Source organism: Ruditapes philippinarum, unplaced genomic scaffold (genome assembly GCF_026571515.1).
Source record: "Ruditapes philippinarum isolate M1 unplaced genomic scaffold, ASM2657151v2 ctg675_1_1_1_1, whole genome shotgun sequence".
In the NCBI taxonomy this organism is placed as follows: domain Eukaryota; kingdom Metazoa; phylum Mollusca; class Bivalvia; order Venerida; family Veneridae; genus Ruditapes; species Ruditapes philippinarum.
The window spans coordinates 200,289-220,193 of record NW_026867036.1 but is presented as its reverse complement, the minus strand read 5'-3'; the positions used below and the strand labels follow the sequence as shown (position 1 = coordinate 220,193).

General features: G+C 32.3%; 2 protein-coding genes across 2 annotated transcripts; both read right to left on the bottom strand.

The window, feature by feature from the left end:
* Positions 1 to 1,392: 1,392 nt before the first annotated feature.
* Positions 1,393 to 3,171, bottom strand: LOC132734584 (uncharacterized). Its single transcript, XM_060721358.1, has 3 exons — positions 2,753 to 3,171; positions 2,220 to 2,321; positions 1,393 to 1,502 (listed from the first exon to the last, which is right to left on the bottom strand). The coding sequence occupies exons 1-3, from the start codon at positions 3,168 to 3,170 to the stop codon at positions 1,393 to 1,395; spliced, it is 630 nt and encodes a 209-aa protein (XP_060577341.1). The 5' UTR covers position 3,171.
* Positions 3,172 to 3,410: 239 nt separating this feature from the next.
* LOC132734594 (uncharacterized protein DDB_G0284459-like) lies at positions 3,411 to 15,301 on the bottom strand. The gene is made up of 13 exons (XM_060721371.1): positions 12,591 to 15,301; positions 11,656 to 12,019; positions 10,758 to 10,877; positions 10,225 to 10,390; positions 9,230 to 9,439; positions 8,599 to 8,684; positions 7,980 to 8,308; positions 6,526 to 6,722; positions 6,138 to 6,248; positions 5,102 to 5,258; positions 4,358 to 4,512; positions 3,745 to 3,795; positions 3,411 to 3,421 (listed from the first exon to the last, which is right to left on the bottom strand). Exons 2-13 carry the CDS (start codon positions 11,707 to 11,709, stop codon positions 3,411 to 3,413), a joined length of 1,647 nt encoding a protein of 548 aa, XP_060577354.1. The 5' UTR covers positions 11,710 to 12,019; positions 12,591 to 15,301.
* Positions 15,302 to 19,905: the final 4,604 nt, after the last annotated feature.

Sequence of the window (19,905 nt, the reverse complement as noted above, 5' to 3'; positions counted from 1 at the left end):
ATTCTATTTGATATAATTTTAAAAAAAACCCCCGTTCTAAAAATCAGAGAAACTATTTAATCCCAAATGATAAACATATCTTTTTTCCCATTTTTAAAAACCCCAATTTTGAACAAATAATTGTTTTTTGCAAACCAGTTTTTTAAAACCACAACCCACGGGAAAAGGTTTTTCTGAAAACCCCTTAAAGCACACCCTCCAGATGGGGCCAAAATATTTGAAAAAAAACCCAAACCGGGGAAAATATTTATAAACTGAAACCCAAAAAGAAAAAAATTTTTAAAGTAAAAATTTATTTTTTAAAGTGTAAATTAAGGGAACTGTTTTTTGCAAGATTAATACATGTTATTGGAAACTTTGTCAAAATAAAGCTCTATATATTTATCATTTCTTACCGACAACAATTTTCCTTTTGTTCTGTCCCTGGGCAATCTTTATTTTAGTGTCCCCTGAAAAAGAAACAGCAACAACTTAAAAGCTTCATATATAAAATTTTACCAGCACCATTATGTAAACAACACTGCTAAAAGTCATTGCCTAAAAGTAGGCAAAACTGTTATCAAGATTCATTAGAATAAGGCAAAATATAACTTAATGAACAATATACTGGTACCACATTTCTACAAACAATTCAACCTGAGTAGAATCTATATCTTCTGTTATCCTAAATTACTTTAAAATCTGACTACCATATGATATCAAAAGATTCTGAAACTTTTCTAAATAGAATATTAAAGGCATTAAGCAATATATTAGAAAAAGATAAGCCTCTAATAAACTCTAGCCCTGCTGAAACCTAAAGTGACTAGTCATTGACACTAGTACAGACTAGCCAACCTACATGTTCGTGCAGTCGGACCAGGCTCACCAATTTAAAATTTTCATCTTGATATCAACCAAATTGGTAGTGGACAGATCCAACAATAGAAGTTAGACAAACTCATTTATGAACATTCAGCATGTTAAAGCTGCATGCCTCCAGATGAGCCAAAACATATAAAGAAAATAAACTTTTACAAATATGAACTAAGACTTAATTAAAGTAAAACAATTCACAATTCAAGTAATGATTTACATGAATGAGTGATTTTTAGGTATTTATCACTATATTTCTACTGTATGAGTCTCTCGCAGTAAGGGTTTTTTGTTGTTGTTGTTTTTGTTTTTTTTTTTTTTTTTTTTGGGGGGGGGGGGGATATTTGGACCTTATTTGGTAATTTAAGTGCTGTTTGCAATGTATACTTTATTTGTTCACTTAACAAAAAAGTATTTTTGCTATTACATTTTCAGAACTTTCATAACGATAAGCATAAATCTGGAGCCATTATCATAGAACAAATACAAAACCAGGTTGGGATTTTTTAATGCTCGTTTTCTTTCCCCTGATATCATCTAAAGACTTGGGTTCAAGAGAGCTCGCGCAGCTTTCAACTCCTTTTCATCTTTTTCTCTTTGGATGTTCCTCTTTGCCTCTTTACAATTCTTTTGCTCTTTTTCAACTTCTAAAATAATTCTTTTATTGGGTGGTAACTTCAAAATTGCTTGCTTGTTTTGTTGGATTTTAAGTCATACTGACATGATAAAGGTCATACTTCACTGGTGGAGAAAAACTCACTTGTGAATTATTTCAGGGACAAACAGGCACTCAAGTTAGCTGGATAGGTTGCTAGCATGAAAGACTACAAGGTCGCTGACAGGATTCAAACTTTCAGCAGTGAGGGGCAAGTGATTTTAAAGACATCAATCTATAACACTCGGTCACAGAGGACCCCAAAATATTCAGCAAATGTTCTTGATTAGAATCCTTTTATACTGGGTTTGGTTTTAAGTTATACCAAAACAGTTAAGATGGGCTCTCCAGCTTTAACTAGTGGTGGAACAATTCAGATGCCTGTCCATGCTGGCTTGAGCAAGCACACAATTAGAATTAACAACCTATTCTCACCTAGCAATACAGCTATCAAATGAAAGAATCTTATGTCCATGGCAGGATTCATTTCACACCCACAATGATGAGGAAAACCCACAGTGAGGAGTGACAAGCAATCTTAACCACTCTACTACATACATCCCCTGTTCATAAGCAAGTTCTTTATACATTAAATCATGAATGGTTTTATACAGAGGAATTATAATTTTAAGTAATTTCAGCTTATTTAATACATCTATTTTTAGTACTATATTATACCAATGAATGAATGAATATTGAAGTCTCTTACCTTCAGTATGTATTATCTCTGTCTCTTCTTCTTCTTCAAGTTGTATTTCATCCTCTGACTGAAGATCTTCTAAATCTACATCTTCCCCTGCATCGTCATCTGCTATTGTTTTAAATATTACCATAATTAAGAGCAGGTGGTTTAATAATAGTAAATTTATACATAACAGCATCTTTCACTACTTATCATTCCATATAGACTGCTATTAAACTAGAAAACTGTTTGTTTGGAAAAAGATGCATAACTTTTCAAATACAATTAAAACTATAATCAGTGTCAAAATAAACAATTTTTTCATAAATACAACATAAATGGTATCGCTAATTCTAACAGATTAAATACCCTAACATAAACAGTTTACGCTGAATCTATTTTAGTTTGTGTAGGAAGCTGTAAGCTTATAGTCACATTATATTTCTCAATACTGGAATAAACGAGTACTGAGCAAGGAATACAGTTTCTTGCTTAAGGAAACGATGGCTTACCCCTGAATGAGTCTGAACCCACGCTATATCAAAATACTAGAAACTGACCTTTTTCACTTTGTACATTAATCTTCCTCTTGGATTCCCTCTCATCATCCAGATCTTTGTACTCTCTCTTCTTCTTTAATCCTTTTTTCTTCTTCTTTCTTAACAGCTCATATTCCTCTTCTCTCCCTTGCTGAGTTAACAACCTTTTCAACAACTTCTTTTTCTCTTTCTTCGACAGAAGTTCTAAATCTTCCTCTTCAATTTCCGCCTCTTGTTCATGCAGAAGTTTCATCAGTTCTTCGTCAATGCCCCGCTTTCTTTTCCGCTCTTTTTTGGAGTCGGAATCATTTTCCTCGTCATCTTTTAGGCCAAGTCTCTGAAATATTCCGGCTTTTCTATCTTCGATGTCCGACTGATTTTTTATAGTTATCTGCGGCACCATTAAAATGTTTTTCCCGGAACTCTTACGTTTTTTCATGTCGGTAAATTTAAACTTTTTATAAAAAAAACACTTCCCCCTTTCCCAAATTTTTTTAGATCTTTCTGAAATTTTTTACTCACTGGATTATTTTTTAAAACCCAAATCTATCTTTTAAACCAAAATCTTTTTTTTACAGATTTTTTTATTGGTACCGGCCAAAGAAAAGTTTTCTTGCACTCAAAAGCTCCCGGATTTTTTTTTTCCCCTTTTAAAAACCAAAAACCCTTTATTTAATTTCTAGGCCTTTTCTGAAAATGTTACAAAAAAGGCATCATATTGGTTTGATTCCACAAATATTCAATTTTTAAACAAATTTAATACATACATTAAACTAAAATATACATTAAACTAAACTATAAAAACACCAAAATTAACATAGACATTGAAACATAAATGCCACTAAGGCATAGATTACTTTTAAAGGAAAAAAAAATTACTGTAAGGAAAATAATTAATAAAATACTGTCAGAACTATCCTATCACTTTACTAAATGACTGTTACACCTTTACTGGTAAATGTTGAGTGTTGTTAAAATTTATACTACCAAGCCAAATATTAATTTCACTTTACCTGGTATGGATACAGAACTTTTTGATTTAATTTTGTGCTTGACCGGCAAGTCTGAAAAAAGTAAAAATATTGCATAGATATGTAAACATATCAAATAGGTATGACATTATTACTGCCTATCAAAGTTGCCATAAGGAGGCAGCTGTTTTGGCCCAAGGGGACTGTCTTTTAAAAAGCCCTTTTAAAAGGCCCCCCTCAAAAAAATTAAAAAAAACACACTTTTTTGAATGTAAAAAAAACAAAAACGCCAAATTTATTTTTGGTCTGGAAAACCTTTTGCATTGGTATATTCCCCGTGGCAAAACGTTAAAAAGATTGGGAAAAAGGATTGTAAGTTTTTTAAATTTAAAATTCCCTTTAAATTTTGGATTGTAAAATTTCCCAAAAAAATTCCTAAAGTTTAAAATATTGAAAAAAGGGAAATAATAAGACGGGTTTTGAAAGAACAAGGATTGGGAAGTTTTTTAAAAAAAATATATTAAACCTTTTTAAAATCATAGAAAAAGGGCACTTTTTTAAGACGACTTTTACAGCAAACCCCCATTTTTTTCTTTAAATAAAACAGCCCTTAAAATATTACACAGAACTGCTAGTAATATAATTACAAGATTACCTTCTTCTCTCTTATCATGTTCAGATTCCTTATCAGATTCACTTTTCTCACTTTCATTATCATCTTCTAGATCACCTTCACCAATTTCTATATCTATATCATCAGGTAGGTCAATATCTGACTTGTTATCACCTCCCTCATCTGCAGAGTCACTACTGTTGAGAGAGAATATATCTTGGTATATGTATATATCACAATTTGATCGCAGTATATAAATGTTTACAATGTTGACAATTCTACACATGAAAAGAAACAAACTGGTTAAATAGTTATAGCCCACAGACAGTTGAAATAATATAACTTCTGAATGATAATAACATTTTTATTGTCTGACCATATTATCATCTTTAATTCTTTTACCCATAACTTGCTGGAATTGAAAGTAATCAGCCTTTGTTATCAGTTACAGCCAGGCCACAATGCACATTAGTTGGTAGCATAACTTTTGTATTTTGTTAATGAAATCCCCTACAACTAAAGTCAAATGAACTGAAGAAGGGTAGAATCATTACCTAATTTCAGCACAGTATGGTAAAACTATCCATTTCAAACTAACAATGATGAGTAGAAGAAACATCTCAAATTTTAACATATCAAATATTCTAAGTGGACTTTATTTTGAAGGAGTCTGTTATCAATTTAAGGGAAATAAGCCCTTTATAGAGTTCCAGCATTAAAAAATTTAATTATATTCTTCCAGTGAACCTACTGAGGGCAGTTTTGGTAATTGTGGAAATATTTTACCTTGAATCCACTTCTTCATTCTTATTATCTCCCTTTTCATCAACATTGGACTGGTCCTCATCATCTCCAGACTGTTTCCCTGATTTATCGGATTTCTCTGACTCGGATACCTTCTTTGCCCCCACATTTTCCCACCTTTTTCTCTTGTTTTCAAGGACTGTAAATTAATCATATAAAGCATTTTTTTAAAAGTTTGCTGGTAACAAATAATCATTTAAACGTATCTTGTTTCCTCAAGAAAGTAAGTAAGCATAATGGTACAATACTTGTGATCATATACCATTTGCTAGGCTGGTTCTAGGGCTTTTATTGGAAGACATTTAAGAATCATATATATGAAATACTCATTCTTAAATATGAAAAGATGGATCAAAAATATTAGATCCCTTTATGAAATGACAATGATTTTATAATAATCTTTACCAAACAGTCAACAATAGATGGATTCAAATTAGGACAATCAAAGTTACTGTAAAATTAATAAAGATTACAAAGAATTTTCGAAAAACGCCTACCAATGGAAAACACATAAAATCATAGAACAAGAGCTGTCGGTAGGACAGCAACGCTCGACTATTCTTAGTGCTTGATAGTAAAAAAAAATGCTTGATATAGTTACCTCCTCCTGTTTACAGGTTGGGGTCATGATGGTGAACAAGTGTGCAAAGTTTCAAAGCCATATGTCAATGGACTTTGAAAATATTTGAACTATTACAAAAACTTTAACGTAAATTCTAAGTCCAAAAAGGGGCATAATTCTGTCAAAATGCTTGATAGAGTTACCTCCTCCTGTCTACAGGTTGGGGTCATGATGGTGAACAAGTGTGCAAAGTTTCAAAGCCATATGTCAATGGACTTTGAAAATATTTGAACTATTACAAAAACTTTAACATAAGTGGTTACGCCGACGCTCGGGGTACTACAATAGCTCTACTTATTCTTATCGAATAGTCGAGCTAAAAATCACGACACATTTGGTCAGCATTATTAAATCAAACAATTTCTCACAAAAAATATCTACATGTATAACACTAACTTTTCTTTCGTTTTGCATCCATCAAGGATTGCAGGGCACGTTCTCTATAAATATCTTCCAATGATTTGACGTCCTCTTTCACAATGTCTGCGACAACTTTACTGCGATCACCTTAAATACAACAATGTTTTAGTAAAAATATTGATGCAAGAACTGAAACACTTTTTTCTATCGTAACTTAGATAGCACTATTATTAATATGGATTACTACATATGCAAATGGCCAAACTTTGATCTAGTTCATTCGCATCAAGAAAGCACTTCTAGAAATTGGACTAAAAAATAACATATTTAACCTTTAAAGAAGAAAGCCACTTTCATATAAAATCCCATTGTAATTTTACAAGTTTGATAAAATGAGCAAAAAAAATATTCAAAAACTATATACTTTTCACTTTGTCCACTTTTTCTTCTTTCTTCTCTGTTTGTTTTTCCTTCTCTTCTTCCTCCTCTTTCTCTTGTTTCTTATCTTTTTTAATGGATATAATTTTAGATCCTGTCACTTTCACCTCCTGTAGTTTCCGACCCCGGCCCCCTTGTCGGAACTTGTTCAGTATACCTCTTTCCCTGTCACGATTTGGACTTCTGTAACAGAAATAGATAAACATACATAATAATAATAATATTTTCCTTTTGGTTGGATTTTAATCACAATAATACTGTTAAGGTAAGGTAAGACAACAGCGAAATGCTCCTCTCTGTGTATTATCCAAAGCAATAACAGCCACTTTCCCAACCCCCATTTGAATCCAAAATGTTTTGTTAGTTAAGTGTGGAAAGATTAATCAAATGCCTGTGCAGCTTGTATCACTCTGTCAAAAAGGTAAGGCATGACAAAGTATATATTTCGACATGACATCATTTGCATTAGGCCACAGAAAATTAATCTTTAGACTCTCATCCCCGCCCGCCCGTATCAAAATCTTTCCGCCCCAAAATAATTTATTTTCAAAAAAAAAAATTGTTCATTTCCAGGGTTCCCTCTTGGTCAAAATTAGTTTCATCTTCACATGTTCCCGAAGTGTCACACAATTGATGACATAATTGATTATACGGTACCCGATTAATAGTGCGTGACCTTTAACATTTGGGCCGCTTATGTAATTGACGCGGCCTCTTATGACATTTAAGTGTACTAGTTGTCGGATGCTTTTATCTTACGTTGGCGCCAGTTGAATTCGCAAATTAAAGATTTTATGCGCCAGAATTAATATTTTGTCGCATTTGAAGCCATTGGCGATCGACAGCGGGAACCCTGCATTTCGCAGACGTCTGTGGACGAAAATTCGTCCGAAAATCGTGGTTGAATATTCGCGGGACGAACACATAAAAATCAGACTGAGGTTTACAGCGTCTAGTGATCAAGATTTAAAATACGTTGTTTTCGATCAGTAAAATTGTCAAAATGTTCGTCATATGTGAAATATATGATGCAGTAAACAAGAAAACTGTTTGTGATTGGTTTGGGTTTAGTTTTGATCAAAATCTGGGTGGAAATGATGCGACGTTCATCAATATATTCATACATTTCTGTTTTTTTTCAGGTCTTAAAAGTGCTGGATAAAATAAATTATAAATTATAAATTCCGCCCAACCGCCCCAATTATTTCTTGAACCTGGATGAGAGTCTAAAGATTAATTTTCTATGGCCTTACACAAACATAGCATAAAAGGGGACTAAATGTAAGCATTACACTATAGCCTCCTCAATGGAAAAGTGATAATTTTTATTGTAAACAGTTCTTTTCTCAGTAAGCAATAAATAAAATATTATATTCAGGTATGTTTATTACTTAATAAATTCATGTTAAAAAAACAAAATGAAATATCCTGTAATTTTACCTGGATCTTCGCCTGGGAGGACTTCTACTTGACCTGCGGCCAAATCTTCTGCTATCTCTCCACTCTGGACTCCTTGACCGGTCTAAACTTCCTGATCGTCGCCTTATACTGGAACTATAGCGCTCAGCACTTAATGACCTCTGTCTGCTCACTGGAGTCGGACTCTGGGACCTGCGTGGGCTTACAGATCTACGTGGGCTCAAAGACCTACGAGGACTTTTAGAACGTGACCTCCTCAGAATGGGACTAGGTGATCTTCTATAAACATTTCTTTGGCTTGTATCAACCCAAGGTTTGGCATTTAGAAAATAATCCAAAGGATTACTGGACTGAAAATCAAAAACATTCAATTCAAATTAACTAACAAATAAAACACTTGATAATAGTCACTTTATTAATGACTTGTATTTGTACACACAAAAATTAATTTAGAGCAGATCACAAATAATTATTAATGTCTTATAAAATTCTGTAGCAAGAAGTATTACTCCTATCTTTTAATGCAGTTATTATACATTTGGTACAGAGTAATCCCTAAAAGAAGCACTAATGACTATCAGAAAGGTGTTTAAAATCACATTTAGACGGGAAATTACTTTGAAATAGTAAAAGATCATACCTGTATTTGTGTATGAGGTGGAACTGTGGGCTGTACTCTTGTTACAACTTTCATCGGTGAGCCTTTAATGCTATCTTGGTCAGACTCTGTAAAACAGACAGTCTTTAAGTATGTTGTATTTGGGATGACTAAAACAAGCATGCATTACACCAAAATAACAGTTTAATAACATGGTTTTCCGCTGTACTAGCTATTTAGTTCAATATATCAATATATCATCAATACTTGGCTTTCAATATACCAATACAAAATTTTCTGTCAATGACAGCTAGAATACATTTTGTAAATTTAATGACAAGATGGAAATTAATGTTATATGAAAGTACAGTAATCATTTCAGTTTGAGTTGTGTTAACAGCTAAAAAGGGTGCGTTTGTTTGTTTTTTGTTTTTTTCATAAATGTAATTCACATTCATATCAATATTAACAGGTACAGTAAAAACTCTGAAAACAGGACCCTGCTCAGGCTAACCTAAAGTCTGGTTTTCAGAGGATTCATTTTTTCCGAGGTTTTATAGATAGTCATTTACTGGTCATTATTATGATTTTTTGTACATTGACTTTGTATCTTGTAATCGCATTTTGATATTTCACAGTATCAGAATTCTGTGGTAGAAATGATTGTAGTTACCTTCATTTGGGTTAATTATAACAGGATCAATCTGCATCAATGGAACACTTGCTGGTGGTAGAGAAGCACCTGGGTGAAATGGCGGGAACCCAGGAGGTGGTCGAGTGATAGGTGGCCCTGGGAACATCTGTGCCGGTCCAATGCCCGCACCTTGCCAACCAGGGCGTGGTGGTGGTGGAGGGCGATTGTAAATTACTGGTACTGGTCCCGCTAATAAATAAATTCCACTTATATATAACACAAACAATTAAAATGCATAAGCAAAAAATGGATTATAACAAAGGTATTTGCTTCCCAATGAAATGGTAAAATCATAACAAAGAATTACTGTTTATCATTACAATAAATTTTAGGTTATATTTTGCATGTCCTGACATGCTAGGTTTTTGCAAAAAAAATTCATCAAGTCATGTTCTATTAATCATTTCATATTGACATCAAAAGCAAGTTTAAGGAGAGGAAAGTTCAAATTTAGTTTGAAATTTTGATAATGTTGTCTCTTTTTTATTGGGTTTAATGTTGCACCAACACAGTATAGACAGCTGGCGACTTTGCAGCTTTTACTGGTGTAGAAAGACCTCAGGTGCACCTCTTTGCATTTTTTTTTTCAGTCACATGCAAGTACCTGAGTAGAATCACCAAAATTCTGTAAGCCAGCTGGAAATAAAGCCTTCAACTTTTGACATCTCTTAAGTCTACACTTTTAGTCAATTGTCAGTGACAATATCACTACTTTCTGGAAGATCGATTACTGTCTACTTTATAACAAGTATTGTCAATTTATTGTATTCAAGACATTTTTTTGTCACAGAAGTTTTTTGGCTTCTTTTTTACACCAAAGGGGGTCTCAGTAATAGAAATAACAGATTCTGAATAACTGATGCCGTACTGTTGTTCATTGATTATCAGGTGTTGAATTTTAAAATGATGCCAGAGTTTTTTTTAATAAATATAGATTTGAAGTGATATGTTATATAAATGCAATATGAACATACCTGAAACTGGTGGCCGTTGGAGGATATTTCTGGCCGGTACTGGAGCGACTGAAACGGGTACTGGTCCTGGTGGGGCAGTCTGTTGTTTACTGAACTTGTGGCGGAACACACAGTTTGGTCTGGTACAACCCCCTGGCTGAGTCTCATAAAAACATGGTACATTTTGCTGAAATTTTTCATATATATGAACTTTATTATCTACAGCTTTGTAAATATCATAGCATTTTTGTGACAAATGGTCAGACAGACAGACATGCAATCAAAATGGAAAAAGGGGAACATTTCTTTTATTTTCTTTTGTTTAATCGGACCCTTCCTCTTTTGTTACTAAATAAATTGTTAATAATGAATAACTCTATCGTTATCTTTTGTTCTGTTTACATTTAGATTGCCCCCTATTTCTTTTCCGTAGTGCAGACAGACAAAATAGATGAGATCCCTATTTGTCCCGGCAATTCTGTAGCAGGAGTCACAAAAATCACATTAAAATTATGAAACAAATTCATATTTGTAAAGTTAAACAATATTCCTACCTGTAACTCCATATGTCGTAAAGGACACGGGAGAGCCTTGCATAAATGCATTCTCCATTTATCGCAAGTCACCGTACTACCCTTGGCTTCCTCGACGTGTCGGTATGGACACAATTCTCCCTACAATATATAGTATAATAGTAATATATACATAAACAATCTCTGCAGAGAATCTTAACATGTATTCAGAATTTTTTTATGACAGTAATCAATCTTTCCTCTTCAAGATCTCATATAACAACATTCTTCCTATTTAATCTTTGTATTTTTCTTGTACCAAATCATGCAAATTAGTAAATATTTCTTTTACTTCCTGGCTTATTACCAAATTATTTAAAGGAATTTACCTGATGGGAAGACAAGTCTCCAAAAATGTTAAGTAAAACAAAGCCCTGTGGTTTTACTGGCTTAACTATGATGAAAAGCAGGTATATCTATTTAAAGCCTAAGCCTCAGTTTCTGTGGCCTTTATCCGATCAGCCTTAAATCATACCCAAAGGTAAAGGTCAATGTAATGTACCAAAACACAAATTACCTAAGATACTGGTAATTCATAGAAAGGTGCTATGAGAATGCTGGATGATCATTCATGGAAGCATATAAAGTCAAAACAGAAACTGTATGATCCATTGAAATATACCGTGTAATGCAAGGATTAAAAGTTAACACTGAACCAACTGTATTTGCATAATGGACCTGCTCTGCCTTGATTTTGGAACACTCCATTTGAAGTTTGAGGGATTTCAATATCAAAATACAAAAAAAGTGAGCTACAAACAGTATAGAACTTGTAGGCTGGGCTGGCTCAATCCTCGTGACAAAAGTTAATCACTTTCAGTTCCAGCAGGTTAAGGGTTTATAGAAAACAAGAACTGCAAGATTAGTGAAATGATTTTACCTTTATACAAGTTTGGTTGTAGAAGAAGTAACAATCGTCCCCTGTCTTTGCCATCTTCCCTCGATCCCTCTAGTTGCCCTAATGAGTGTTGTTGCGAGCGGAATGTGTCGTCCCCTTAGTCCATATCTAGGAGTTCAAGTTGAAAACATGCCATCTATTTTATTATATATATTTATCAGTCATGTCAAAAGTCCTGAAACATTTTCACTCACACTTTTCATTCACACAACAATATAATTTTTTTTCTAATTAAACCAACAAAATGCAATAAGACTGAAATAAATCATGTCCTATCCAAAGATGGCTTAAAAATTTTCTTTCCTAAAACTGAGAAGGTGGATGAACTTGCGTCCAATAGCCAGACCTGCAATAAAAGAAATGTAAATCCCTTTAAGTATTAAGTTACATAAACAAGTCATTTACTATTAACAATTATTACACCATTGAATATGGCAGGAAAAATAATCAAAAACATTATTATTAAACAAACAATTAAAACTTCAATCTACATGTATTAACATTTTTACAAAACATATTATTTTAGGTGCGAATGAACACCAAAGTAAAACCATCGACCTTTCGTAAGCAAGCCGGATACATGTAGTTTCCTCACACTAAAGTTTAGGATTGGATTCAAAACAACAGCAGTGAAGGAAAATATGAAGTAAGATGCCATAACACAAGGCCATTCTGATCTTAGTAACATTTTAATAATTGGTTAAAAAAAAAGCATCAAATACAGTATCACATTGTTAATTATTCTCTATAATTTGTAAATTTTTCATCAAACTAATATTACTTAGAATTTCTTTTCATTTGCTTCGCCTTGAAATCATAAATAAAAGTTAAACAAACAAAAATAAACAACTTCATAAACAAAACCTCGACACAAATGTATTTTATGGAACAGTATCTTTAAAAGTAAGATATTTTACCTTAAAGAGTCAGACTGCAGGGAACCGGCAACTTCTTGGTCTTCATGTCTCTTGTCAGTGTACCCTATATTTTTATCTTATTTCTTAAACTATATTTTTTTAAACTATAACATTTTTTTCTGTTATTGGTCTATATGACTATTTTATATTTTCAAAAAAAAAAAATTTTTTAAAACTTAATTTCAAACAGTTTTTTTTTTTTAAAAATTCATTTCAAATAAGGATAACAAAAAGTTGATTTTACAGAATTTGACAATTAATGCAAAATTAAGACCTCAGAAAAAAAAAGACCTCAGATTTGTTTCCAAAAATTTTGTTCAGTAACAATGTTAAAAACAGGGGAAAACATGTTAACTGAATTACTTAAAATTTTAATTCTCCTGCTTCTAGAAACTTCCTAATTTGGATATCAAACAAAAATTTTAAGAATATATTTAAATTCACAATATGTTTGTTATGCACAGAAGTTAAAAATACCAACTTTTGTCTTGACACATACATGTCTGTCTCCAATATGCATTAAGTGCATGTTCTAATATACATATTATTACTTCATTGCATTTTAATTAGAAATTTATCTATTTATATTATCAGATGTATACACAACTTCTGACAAACAAAAAATCAACAATGTGTATAGATTCTTTCTGTAACAAAATATCATCAATCTGTATAGATTCTATCATTCATAAATAGTTCAGGGCAATACCTGAATGAACAATTGTCTTTATTTTAAACACAAAAGCTTCTGCGCTCTTCAAAATTTCATTTTAACAAAATAAAAGATTTTAACAAAATGAAAGAAAATACTTAAAATAAACTTTCTTCCTACAAGATATGCCTGACACGTAAACAAACATTTTGTTCAAAGTCATGGCCCTTGAGCTTTTGTTTTATGAAATAGCTTTAGTAAGTTTACAAAGTAAATCAAAATAAAATGCTCCTCCTATATACATGAAGTATATCAAATATACTGGTATAAAATAACCATGTCCATCCCAAGTTTCTTATGTGGCCTCAACGAGACTCCACTTAGGTTTTTTTGACATGACAGATTTGTTTTACTATTTGAAACATGTCTGAATCAATAACCTTTGTGCAAAATTTCTGATCATCTGCTCATTTTTTCAGAATAATCATTTTCATTGTGTAAAAAGAAAGAATAAAAAATCTTATGCCTTTATGCTTTTTGGACCTCAGTGGCGTTCCTTTAATTCTAACTGTCCAGTTCACTTAATTGTAACCCTAAATAAACTATAAAATTCAAACCAGATTTACACCATTTGTTCACATTTACTTTCATACTTTCTACAATGCTGGTCAGTCTTACAATTTTACTTTCAAATCTGATGGTATACAACTGCAAAATAATTCTGAGTTTCAAATATCTTTATATGCTGTTAAGACAAAATCTTAGATTAAATTTTAACAACTGCCATATATTTAATTGCATAAAAAATTGATTTGACCAGATGACATGTGACAATTTTGGTTTTTAAAAGAACATAAACTTCTTTTCTGTAATGATAAAGTAAAACTGACCAGTTAAGTTGATACAGGTACATGTCATTTTTTTTATATTTTTTTTCTTTCGCACTGACACTTATTTGCTATCACATTCCCTAACAAAAGAAGAATGTCAAAACAAAACTGATTTTCAAAATTATACACATAGGATTTGTGAAAAAAAAAAGAGACCAGTGGCATTGCACTAATAAATATATTTAATTAATATAAACAACATTCAAACAGCATAAAATCCTTGCCGTCTATAGATGTTATATTTTGGTATCTTAATATTTTCATTTCACTTTTCATTCATTTGATTTAAGTTGTAACTGCAAAAGTTTAAACTCTTTGAAGTATTAATCTACATTTTATTCCCCACTGGTATCTTTTTACTTGCCACTGTACTTGACAAACATACATGTAAATTATAATCAAACATATATCAATATGTATAGATATACCAAAAATGAACAAATAAAAATAAATTTCAAACAAGAAAAAATCCTTTAAAAAAAACTTATATTCTATCAATCTTGTAAGTTATATTCCATTAAGTCCACTAAGCTTATAATGTGAAATTTGGAATCACCTAATTCTTAAACCTGACAAACATAATTTTCACAGCAAAACTTTTACTAACATTTTTTTATCACCAAAAATATACAAATTGTCTTAATTATTAATTCTTAAAAGTAAGCTTTTACTTTTTCTTTATATTTGATCTGAAATTTGTATTAATTTATACATATGCAATAAAATTCAACTGGAATGTAACTTTCTTGTAAAAAAAATTAAAACGCTTAAAATAATTAATGAATGGTATGCCCTTTATAAAGAAAATTGAAGTTAAATACTGGGCATATTTCTCAGTTTTTCATATATATATTGTTCAGAAATTTAACTTGTTATTTTTAAACAAGACTTCCTAAACTATATTCTCTGGGCTCCATTGCCATATATCTCATTATATGTCCATATTTTTCATGTACTATTTATAACTTTTAACTGTGCCTTTAATGCAAGTCTTTAGTGTCTGCTTTAACAAACTTCATTATAAAACATTTAGCACAAAGCACAACATTATGCTATTGTCTTACTGACATTAACTTGGAATGATACCCTGTACATGAAACTTACAAGACTAAATTTTTTGTTTCCTTTACCCAACCCTGTCAAATATCATATTTGATCAATCATCTTCTTTAAGCGAGTGCCCAAAAACAGACTCTACAGAAAATTTTAAAAGATGGGTTTAAACACGAGGGAACACCCGCATGCCACGGTCCCTTTGTTAACTTTAAATTTAACAGAAACTAGTTGCCCTTCTTTCTTCTACAACAATTTTTTTCCTTTTAACCCATATAAAGTAAAGTAATCCTCTGCTCCCATCCTTAACTCCCTAAAAATTAGTAATTTACATTAATGCAACACTCTTTGTATCACTAACTGTCTCATGTAAAAAAAATACAATGCAATGCGAGTGAGCATCTTCAAACCACATATTTTTTTACACCATGCAAATGTGAGCACTACAAATATCTTCCAGCAATGATTTCAGGGACATGTTCTTAGAAACGGTGTCTTAGTGTTGTTTCACTACTGAATCAAGTACAAGTTATGAGAGATACAATTGCAAAGGAAAGTTGCTTCTGGTAAAGAGTTTTTAAGTGAATGGTGAAAAGACTAGGGAGAGAGCATGGGATCCGTTTTTTGTGGTTGTGAGCTCAAAAATCACACCTGTAGTATGATTTCTTCAACATGTATAATCTGCACAGGTCCACCTGGGGATAGTAACCTAGCATCTGTTGTGGTAAAAAGTCTACTCTGTAAAGAGTCTACTCGGCCCTACAAATATGGGCAGAGTTGACCCATGCCAAGTTGGAAGAGGGCCAAGCTGACTCTGGGTCCCCCCCCCCCCGAGTACAATTTAGGGCCAAACTGACCCCAATTCATCTGCTGTGACAAAAATCATGCCTAGATCCCGAAGAAGGACATAGACCTTACTTCCAAAACAAACCCGTTCAACTACCAGATGGTATATGGATAATAGAATAACATGATGATCTGTAAAAAAGGTGTATTAGTCTGAAAACACATGCATGTAATATCCAATCCGACAATGTCATTTTTCTTCCTCCTCTAATTGTACAAGTGTAATCTATTATTATTCTATCCAGAATGATATGTGCTTATAAATATCAATTTATATTACAGCTATTATAGATGAACATTTTTGTTTTCTAAATCAATTTTTTTAAATTTTATACAGGTTGGAAAATAGCTAGTGTCTAAGTTTTATTGTTACCAACTATAAATAAAGATTATGTTATCGTTTTATCTAAAAGTTGCGCAATACATACTTAAATATACCTGTAGGATGATAAAATTATAAGATTTACTTACATGATATGAAAATTATGTACAAAATTTAGATCTAGCCTTTAAATTTTTTTTGAGTCACAAGTCTACAAAATAGAGTATTGATATGAACATTGAACCAAACTTAGAAGTATTATTTGTATACTACAGGCATTTATTTAAAATGATTCCTCGTTAAAAATAGATAAAAGTTATTTCCGTTTACGCATCAAATTTGATTACGAAATTATACGATATGGTAACCCATTTTTTTAGGTCAGGAAATCATTTGTTTTACGTCACACGCATGAAACAAATTTAGTCGCTCCTTACTTCAAATAATTTGATCAACAAACCGGCATGTATTCATAGGAAAATAAATGCTTCAGTCATATAATATTTTTAGCAAAATGTAAAACACAATCTTTTATATTTACGGTAACTTTTTATGAAAATTATTGCATTGCTGTCTTGTAAGAAACTCTTAAAGGTCAAGTACGGCTGAGAAGTAATAACAAATTTGATTGGCTGATAAATATAAATTCAGGTTAGGTATAATATAATAATTTCTTAATAAAACAGAAGGAAAGTTCATCTCCACATATACTACTACTAAATTTATGATTGTTTATATATTAATTCATTTGAGGTAACACGAAATGTCATTACAACAAAATAAAATTATTTTGAGTTCTGACATGTTACAAAGGCAAGTTGCTCTTGCATAAAATATCTCACAGAGTGGGGGGTTGCACGGGTCGACACATGTATCAGACTGTCTCCCATAACTTAAGATGACTCTATGAGCATCATTGCGTAACATTTTTTAACAAATATATGTTCGTGCAACTGTTTGGCCTTGTACAAAATGGCTTGTTTTAATAAACATTATTGTTTTGTTAATGTTTTATATATAAGCTATAAAAATGATCAATGCTCAATATTTTGACTGCAAGACCGACTGATTTTACAAACTGTTATTACACAGATGTCAGTCTAAAGGCAACCATCATCTATATAATAAAAAGCCCCAGAGCGCACAATTTGTTGGGCTTAATATATCTGGGACCCAAAACATAAAAAGTATACTTTTGGTCCCAGTATATCAACAACTTAGAGTTGTGCAAGGAGCAGCAGTCAGGCGCCTCTTTTCTCAGTATACTTGATAGTATAACAAAAGCAAAAGGGGCATAATGCTACAAAATGGTTATCTAAATCATTTGCCATTGATAGTAAACAAGTACCTCAATTAAGAAGTGAATATATGTGATGGTTTTTGCAAAAATTTCAAAAATATGAAAGGGAGATAATTAAGCAAACAAGAGCTGTCGGTAGGACAGCAACGCTCGACTATTCTTAGTGCTTGATAGTAAAAAAAATGCTTGATAGAGTTACCTCCTCCTGTTTACAGGTTGGGGTCATGATGGTGAACAAGTGTGCAAAGTTTCAAAGCCATATGTCAATGGACTTTGAAAATATTTGAACTATTACAAAAACTTTAACGTAAATTCTAAGTCGAAAAAGGGGCATAATTCTGTCAAATGCTTGATAGAGTAACCTCCTCCTGTTTACAGATTGGGGTCATGATGGTGAACAAGTGTGCAAAGTTTCAAAGCCATATGTCAATGGACTTTGAAAATATTTGAACTATTACAAAAACTTTAACGTAAATTCTAAGTCGAAAAAGGGGCATAATTCTGTCAAAATGCTTGATAGAGTTACCTCCTCCTGTTTACAGATTGGGGTCATGATGGTGAACAAGTGTGCAAAGTTTCAAAGCCATATGTCAATGGACTTTGAAAATATTTGAACTATTACAAAAACTTTAACGTAAATTCTAAGTCGAAAAAGGGGCATAATTCTGTCAAAATGCTTGATAGAGTTACCTCCTCCTGTTTCCAGGTTGGGGTCATGATGGTGAACAAGTGTGTAAAGTTTCAAAGCCATATGTCAATGGACTTTGAAAATATTTGAACTATTACAAAAACTTTAACGTAAATTCTAAGTCGAAAAAGGGGCATAATTCTGTCAAAATGCTTGATAGAGTTACCTCCTCCTGTCTACAGGTTGGGGTCATGATGGTGAACAAGTGTGCAAAGTTTCAAAGCCATATGTCTATGGACTTTGAAAATATTTGAACTATTACAAAAACTTTAACATAAGTGGTTACGCCGACGCCGACGCTCGGGTGACTGCAATAGCTCTACTTATTCTTATCGAATAGTCGAGCTAAAAATGACCCTCATAATTATCTGTCCTGACTACATGCATTCCAATTTTAATCTTGATCAAGTATTCCAGTTTAAAGTGGATATCTTTGATAGTTTTTGGGTAATTAACCATAACAAAAAGGTTAATCAGGGCAAAAAGGGTCTATTAGTCAACAAAGGGGCTTAACAAATTATAATTTTATCTGTGATACAGTCACATACATGTTAGGTACATTATTTTAGCTCAGTTGTGAAGAAAACTTGTAGTTTATTGGAGTCACTCTAAAGTTCATTTCCTGGAACAAACCATTACTGGTGTTATATGAGGAAATATTATCATGACCCATAAGGACTTGAACACACACCATCCCTTGGTTGAGATGCAGACACATTAAAGTGACTCCACTGAGGTTTTTTGACATGACGGGACTCAGGAAATAATTTTTTGAGATTATTACTCCATTTGATGTAGATCTAGACTAATAACTTCTGTGCAAAATTTCAGATCATTAGCTCGCTCCGTTTTTCCAGAATAATTATTATAATAGTGAAAAATGACCCAAAATTGAAAAGCGTTAAGGCTTTTCACTCAATTTGGACTGAGAATAGCACACACATATGATTTTCAATGTATTTCTTGTATATTTCTTAATTATATTTTATTCATATTTCTGTTTAAATGCTCATGTTTATCGATGTGAAAAATTAAAATTTTATGTTTTTCGGCTTTTAACCTCAATGGCCTTTAACAGTTAGGTCACCACTGACACTTTGTTAGGTTTCAGAGAGTAAAGGATACATAATATTATACTACTTGTCAGCTTTCCAGTAAAGTCAATGTTTGAGTTTGATTTGCATCATCAACTTACTTTCAGTTTATAGGACTTAATTTTAATTTTTTTTTCATTATTTCATACGGTTTCAAGTCAAAACAACACTGTCAGTCATATGAAAACATCCCGCTAATATTCATGCATGAGCAGCCAGTTAAACAGCACTTTATCAACCTTTCGTAAGCTTCTATAAACAGTATAGCTTTCTCACATAAAATTATCCTAAGTTTCCAGTGAAATCCAAACATACAGTGGTCAAGATCAAGTGGTTTGAAATCAGTGATCTTAACCACTGTGCCACAAAGACCCCATATTCTTTTGCTGGTTGGCTCAGAGGTACATCTCTTAATATCTAAGAGGTAAATCTCTTATTACCTGGGAGTGATGTAATAAAAACAAAATAAG